At 32.3% G+C, this 7,451-nt stretch overlaps 1 protein-coding gene across 1 annotated transcript; it reads right to left on the minus strand.

The window, feature by feature from the left end:
- Positions 1-2,151: 2,151 nt before the first annotated feature.
- Positions 2,152-6,027, minus strand: LOC133290880 (plant UBX domain-containing protein 2). The gene is made up of 3 exons (XM_061489023.1): positions 4,970-6,027; positions 3,192-3,470; positions 2,152-2,606 (listed from the first exon to the last, which is right to left on the minus strand). The coding sequence occupies exons 1-3, from the start codon at positions 5,816-5,818 to the stop codon at positions 2,367-2,369; spliced, it is 1,368 nt and encodes a 455-aa protein (XP_061345007.1). The 5' UTR covers positions 5,819-6,027; the 3' UTR covers positions 2,152-2,366.
- Positions 6,028-7,451: the final 1,424 nt, after the last annotated feature.

Genomic DNA, 7,451 nt, shown 5'->3' on the forward strand with positions numbered 1-7,451 from the left:
AGAAGAACCTAATAAAATTACAGAATTTTTTGCCAATTTTTTGGTTGGAATGTCAATTTTTTGCTTCAGGTGACAGTGGTTCAATGAACCCTCTATTTCAATGAGAAACTAGCCTTACGACCCTACATTTTGTTTGTAAGATCAAATTTTTATTGTTTGCCTTCATGTCTTCTGGTGTTATAATTGCACTTTCGTTGATTTCTTTAGAATCTTATTTTCTCACTTAGATGTTATTTAACAGAAGACACAGTAAATTAATTAATGTGTTATTTAATTTAAGCATTTGGTCCCCAACTAATAATTGATAACTATTACTGACCTTTTTTCTTTGTCAACAAAGTCAAAACTTAAATACTCTTCTCATGAGTTTTGATACGACAATCTGTACAAATTTTTAATGATTATAAAAAAAGTTAGATAATCAATCAATATAAAATCACATTCTAGACAAATTTGACAGGGAGAGTGAATATGCATTACTAACTGAACTCTTCTTTGTATACAACGGAAAAGCCAGTTTTTCATGTTGATTGGGGAGGGTAGCAGACCAAGAACAAAACTTGTCATATATGCTGGCAGGTTGAATCTGGTAAATTATTATTATCTCTAATTGAGTGCAATGAACATGTAGAACATTTTTCTTATGAATAGCATCGCTTGCCTTTCAGTTTTTAAAAACACTTCCAAAATTTTGCTTTTTAAACCATGTTGTATATCATATAGTAGAACATATTTTCATATTTTAGAGGGGGGCGGGGGCCTACCCTAGCCCCCCATGTAGGTCCGCCCCTGTGGATATGGAATCTTATAAGATGAGAGCTCCAATGGCTTTTCTTGCCTTTCTTGAGCTTTCTTTTTCTCCTATTTGAACGCTTTCTTGTGTTAATGTCATCCATGATATTTTACAATATCCCGTATGAAAGTATTCTACAATTCAACCCACCATTAGTGTGATGATTATAGATGCATCTTCTTCTCGGTAGCCCGGAACAGAAGAACTCCATAGTTAAGCGTATTTGACTTGGAGCAATTCTGGGATGGGTGACCTCCTGGAAAGTTTTCTCGGGAAGTGTGCGAGTGAGGAAAAAACACACTGAAAAGTCTCGTGTTAGTATGTGGGGATAGTCGTTGATTCTTAAAGCGACCGAGCGTTACAAGTGCTCTTAACTAATAAAAGTTACAAATTACAAAATTACAATTTTTTTCATTTTGTAAATATATAATTCTAAACAAAGATAGTACGAAGTGAATTCTGGAAAATTTTCATAATGTTTGATAAATAGTGTACTCATTATGATGAATGCGGTTTAGAGGACACCAAAGGCAAATTAAGTAAAAACTAAAAACTCATATTTGTGCACTAAATAATTAATTGCCAGTTACTTAATATTAGATGAAAAAACTTTTAAATAATGGTTATATTTTATTGGATAAAATAAAATATGTGGATAGACGTAGGCGCAATCAGAGAAACATGAAGGGTAACATGTTAAACGCTACCGCATATTTTACGTAATAAATGTCACAAGTGAATGAGTTTAGTCAGGTCAGATTTATTGTACTAAAAAAAATAAATCAGATTTGTATAAAATATTTTAAGTCTGACCTGTTAACTTGATATAAATCAAACTATAAATTTAATCTGACTTATATTTTAAAAATAAAAAATCTGATCTAGGCTTGTTAGTCTGTTTAAACTTATTAGGTATTCAAGAATTAAAAAAACAATTAAGATACTATTACTTTATTATTTAATATTATTTAAATTATAATTTTATTTATTTAAAATAAATAATATAATATAATATAATATAATAATCAGTAGGCTTTTTTAAATACTTACACATATTCTATTTTACTTAAAATATAATAGATCAAACTTGATGTAAGCTGCGCCTACAGCCCTTATAGGCTGCCTGAATGAATTCGTTTGTATTGGATAAACGATGACATAAATTCGTTTGCATAGGATAAATTTTGTATCAGTTTGTTACCTTATGTTATTAGTAGTTAGTATTATAGAATTTATCTGTTATGATATAGTCGTTATTTGTTAGCTTGACTTTATCTCATGAAACTGTATGTACATACTAACGTCTATATAAGACGGGTACAAGTACAAGTACACAACAATCTGAACAACATCGGAGATTGGTAGGGACTCTTAATATATCGATCCATCCTTCAGCCATACCAGTCTATAATGCATCAGACTATAATGTAGTAGTTTGTCACAAAATTATAAATAAAAGATGAGTAGAATAAATGATATCTATTCTATATCTCCACCAATAAAAAGAAAAAGAAAAAGAAAATTGTGAAAATTAAGGAAAGAAACCAGTATAGTTTCACAGAGAAGCAATTGCTTAACCATTGACAAGTGGTTCGCAGATTTCAAGCAATTCATTTTTGAGACCGGTGAAAACAACAGAATCTGTTTCCAGGGGCTTGAACTTAATTAGAGCACAAGGTACGAGGTCTTCTTCCTCTATTGTTTTAGTATTTCCCCCTGCTTTTGCAAAATGAGGGATCACCCGCCGTTGGATAACCACAGGATGCATTAGCTCAAATTCCAAACCTGGTTCTTTTAATGCCGAGCTCACAAACTGCTTTATCAACATGTAAAACAAGAACACTGCTGAGTTTACAATCACATTTGGGGTATGAACAACATACTAATGCTCAAATCCACTCAGAACATACAGTGCTGACTTTACGTGACAATATATATATATAAACAAATAGGTCCGGTTATCCAATCAGGGACTTTTGTGTGAATTGCAATTGTAATTGTAAATTGTTAATTGGGGGACTTTGATATTGCAAGGAATAATTTCCATGGTTTAATAAAGTTCTAGTCTTTAAAACAAAGCACAGCTTCAAAGTAGATTGCTGGTGTTTCTCGACATATGCATTATCATATGGGTTACTTGATGCCAGTGAGACTTATCATTGCCAGAACCCATTGTTAAATGTAATCAAGTTTACACATGGCACTTGCAAAACCTGCTTTATCGATCTAATGTAAAGTTTCATGTCGAGCAGCTAAGTGACATCTAGATTCAGAACCATTTAGAACCAAACGTCATGCTAACTTGTTCCAGTTATCATCAGATGGACGGACAAACAAAAATCTTTTGTCCGAAAACATGAGAAAAATAGAACATAAAATCAAGTAGCAAAGGACAAACCTCATAGAGAGCAGTAGTTGGTTCCCATGGAGAAAATACACCTTGAAGTACAACTCCATCTGGAAACTGAATCCTAATGATAGTTTTTGTGTATCTCTTCCTGGCAGCTTTAGCTTGCTTTTCTTTAAGTGACTTTGGGATTAAAAGCTGAGACTCCTCAATCTTTTTTCTCCTTAATTCAGCTTCTCTTCTCACCTCTTCGACTGAAAGTTTATAGAAGGAATCTGGTAGCTCAATTTTAGCTGCAACGCTTTCAGGGACAGCAAAGAAGACCTTCACCTATAAGAGCCATTTTATAACGGAAAAAAAAAAAATAGACATATTCAATCTGAAGAATTAGTACGTTACTTATTTTTGAAAAGTAATAAAGTGACAAACTAATAAGAAAGCAATTACACACATAATTTGAGCTCTGCAGAATAATAACTAAACTATCAAATTGAAAAACTAAAACCATAAGGAGTTTTCACCAAAGAAACGAAAAATACTGGAGACTAGACTTATATCTCACACAATCACAGTTAAAAATTGTTTCTGCAGCTGATTCATACCATGTGAAAGTGGGTAGTTATTAGTAACCCACTATTGAGATTGTGGTAGGGCCCATTAAGACCACTAACATGTGGGTCCTACACAGATTCCAGTTTATTCGTCCGGGTTCTGGGGTGAATGAGTGTACCTTATGTTCTACTGTACTCGGATACGGGCTCTATTTGGGTTTACCTAAGTCCAGGTGACTAACCCGGAACACCAACAATTAACAAAGTATACTCTTGTTTAAATTTAGGCTTCTATCTCTCTGTTTTTCCCTTTAAAGTAAATGAAATAAGAACAACAACGAAGACAAAAAATTAATGATTTTCAAGTTATCGGGTTGTGGCATGAAAATGATGGCCAGACAATCTAAAAATTATATTATCATGGAATTATAATGCTCCGAATGGATAATTCAAGAATTAGAGAAGTTATGAGGCTTCATTAATGACATTTTGGATCTTACTTTTGTATGCCTGCAGACATTCAGAACCTTCCTTATTAAATTAAAAGCAAAATACAAATAGTAGTGGCAACCAGTTTGAACTTTAACAACCTGGATCTATGCACAGATAATTTTAACCTTACATGCATTAAAACTAATGTCTTCATTTGTGAAGAACAATAAAGATATAAACTCAAAAACAAATATTTGAATTTTATGCATGATTATTTTTTGAATTATTATATTAGGAATTAGGATGAGGTTTTCTTTGGGTGTTTATACTTGGGAACCACCATAATAGCTAGCTGAACTTAGTAGTTTTGCTTAAACAATTGATGTTTCTGAAACTCCAATAGAAATTCTTAAGAGGAATCTGGATTATTGTTCTCTGCTTTCAGCTTCTTCTATTAATCTCAAGTAACACCCAAATTTAAATCAGCATAAGCCAGCCCTAGTTATCACTGCCCAAAAGGCCCTGCAATTTACTTTGCCGCTTGCTTTTACACCCATAAACAAAAGCAAAGATATAAGAATAACAAAGATATCTTAAAGCTTCTCACCTAATGTATTAAAATTACAGTTTGACACCAAACCAATTGTGTTGATTAGCTAATGACATTTCTACGCTTCGTACCATCAACAGTTTAGTTAGTTCTTCAAAAGTAAATTTTCAAGCCAGAATATGAATTCAAAATACACATAAGCTTCCTATTAAGAGCAAAATGCACAGTGAATATACTTCAAATGCATTCAAGACACACTCTTAAAAGCAAATTAAGAATGAGATCAAGACTACTACCTGTCTGTCGACCTGCTTTGGTTTATCCTTTGAATCTATATCAGCAGAAGTTGTGGACGCCAAATTCTCTCTCTTTGGAGGTTCTTGTACAAGTTGTGTTTCCAGCAACACAATTGCTTTCTTAATCAGTTTAATTTGCTCCTCTGTAGGAACCTCCATCACTGCCCATGTCTCTTCATTCTCCTCCTTAAGTTCAAAGCCAAGAAAGCTCAGCAACTCAACTCCCCCTATAACCTCACCAACAGCCTCTTTTATCTTTGGGTTACTCATCCTGATCTTCCTAAACTTGACATTCTCCGGTTCCCTAACAATATTCCTCAACAATTTGAAAACAACATCAACTGATCCCTCAGATGGCTTACCAGAAATGTAAGTACCAAGACAAACCTCCAATTCACTATTTGACTCAACTTCATTCTCTGGCAATTCTGAGACAGCATTTCCATCATCACGCTCAACTTGGTTACTCAAACAACCATCCACGTGTACAGACACCTCTTCTTCGGATCTAAAAGGTTGTTTACAAATGGGGCATTCAAACACATTCAGTGAATACCCATTTTGAGATCTCTTGGCTGAGGTGACCAAAGAATCAAAAGGGTCAAACCCATCATCTCTCGGTTTGTGAGCCCTCTCGGTCGTTTTCTGAGGTAAGGGAGTGGAACTCGTTGCAGCTGAAGTGGGTTTCGAAATAGGATTGGGGCGAAGGGTAGGAATGGAATTGCTTGGTGAAGATGAAGAAGATCCCAAGACTCTACCTTGGCCCTTGAATTTTCCAGAGGATGATGATGAGAAAGGGTTGTTGACTTTCTTCATGAACCCTTTCATCTTGTCTTTCACGTCGTCCATTTCCTTCCACAACCTCAATACCAAAATTCTAACAAAAGAAAAAAAATAGATCAGAATGGAGGGATTAATAGATAAAATGATTGTGGGTTGAAATCATATAAATTGATCAATTTTGTGGATATTGAATAGAAAGGCCACAAGATGTTAAAATCAAAAATAAATCTTTGATTTTAGGGCGTAGGTTGCAAGGAAAAAGCGAACAAAGGAGGAAGTAGGATAATAATATCATAAAAAAAAAAAAAAAAAAAACCTCGGAAGCTTAGAAGAAAAGAAATTAAGGAAAGAATGTCAGAAGCAGGGGGGTGGACTTCAAGCTATTGACGGGAGAGACATGTCCAATAAGGTCATGCCACCTCATCAAACCTCAATTTCTTACAAAGCCGGTCGTTTTTATCTTCTAGCGTTTTTTTTTACATAAGTGATCATCTTATATTGAAAAAGATGTGATATTATAAAGGTGAATCATGATGATAAAAGAGTAGAGAAAAAAGTATTAAAATAAATAATTATTAAATTATAATTTTTAATTTATATTTATATAATTATGATTGTCCCGTATAGTCATATTATATTTTTTTTAACATGCCTTGCGATTCGAGCCAACTCCAATGTTAAGCAAATTATTCTTACATGATTATGAAAATTATTATGACATTCTTACTTAACTACATTTAAAGTAAGTTATTTAATATTTATTAATTATTAATTTTCTAATAAATGTTTAATTTTTTTATTAAATATGACGAACATTAAATAAATATTCGACAATTCATCCTAAATACTAATACTTATGGACTGGAAAAATTTGCTCAGATAATACCATTTACCAGCATACTTCTCACTGCGTGAAATTTCCCTCTCTCTTTATACAGGTTTCTCTCTACTTTTTTTTTTCTTAATAGATTTATTATTTTTCATTTCCGCTAATCATTTTATTTGAATGAATTTCAATTTTTAGGCATAAAAATGGAATCTTTACTGCAGGGTTCCTGCAGAAAGAATTATTTTTCACACAGTTATAAAATTCTGCCTGGATATTAACTCGGTCATAGTATTGTTACTAGGTCACTAATTCAATCGTTTGAACTGATTTGATATGTATATATTTATAATCTATACAAAAATTCTAAAAAATAAATATAATATAATTTAATAATTCATATTATATTCATTCATTATTTATTTGTTTTATTAAATCTTTTAAATAAATTAAATAATTATAAATAATATATATGTATAAACTTTCAACAAAATGAGCTTATAATATATAAACTTTGAGCCGACATCAGCCAAATTTAATATGTATTGGACTTAACTACCAAAATAAAAAGTGTACTAGACTTGGGATGATAATAAAAGCCCAATTGAAAGTATAAAATTTTAAAAATAATTTTAAATTCAAAACTAAAAAAAGATATTAATAAAAGGGCTAATATGCTCTCATGTGACACGATTTTTTGTAGCATAGACAGCAATAGAAGATATTGTTTGTGCAAGAGAAGGAGAGTGATTTTCTGTTGCATGACGAAATATAAACCCTTATAAAATTATATGCTTATCAAGTTTGTCTCAAGCCTCTTATACATCTAAATGTAATTCCAGAGATAAAAGGATAGCATACTGAGTATTGAGA

Source organism: Gastrolobium bilobum, unplaced genomic scaffold, assembly GCF_033153095.1.
Source record: "Gastrolobium bilobum isolate Gb01-03AN ecotype WA unplaced genomic scaffold, APGP_CSIRO_Gbil_v1 utg966, whole genome shotgun sequence".
Lineage (NCBI taxonomy): Eukaryota > Viridiplantae > Streptophyta > Magnoliopsida > Fabales > Fabaceae > Gastrolobium > Gastrolobium bilobum.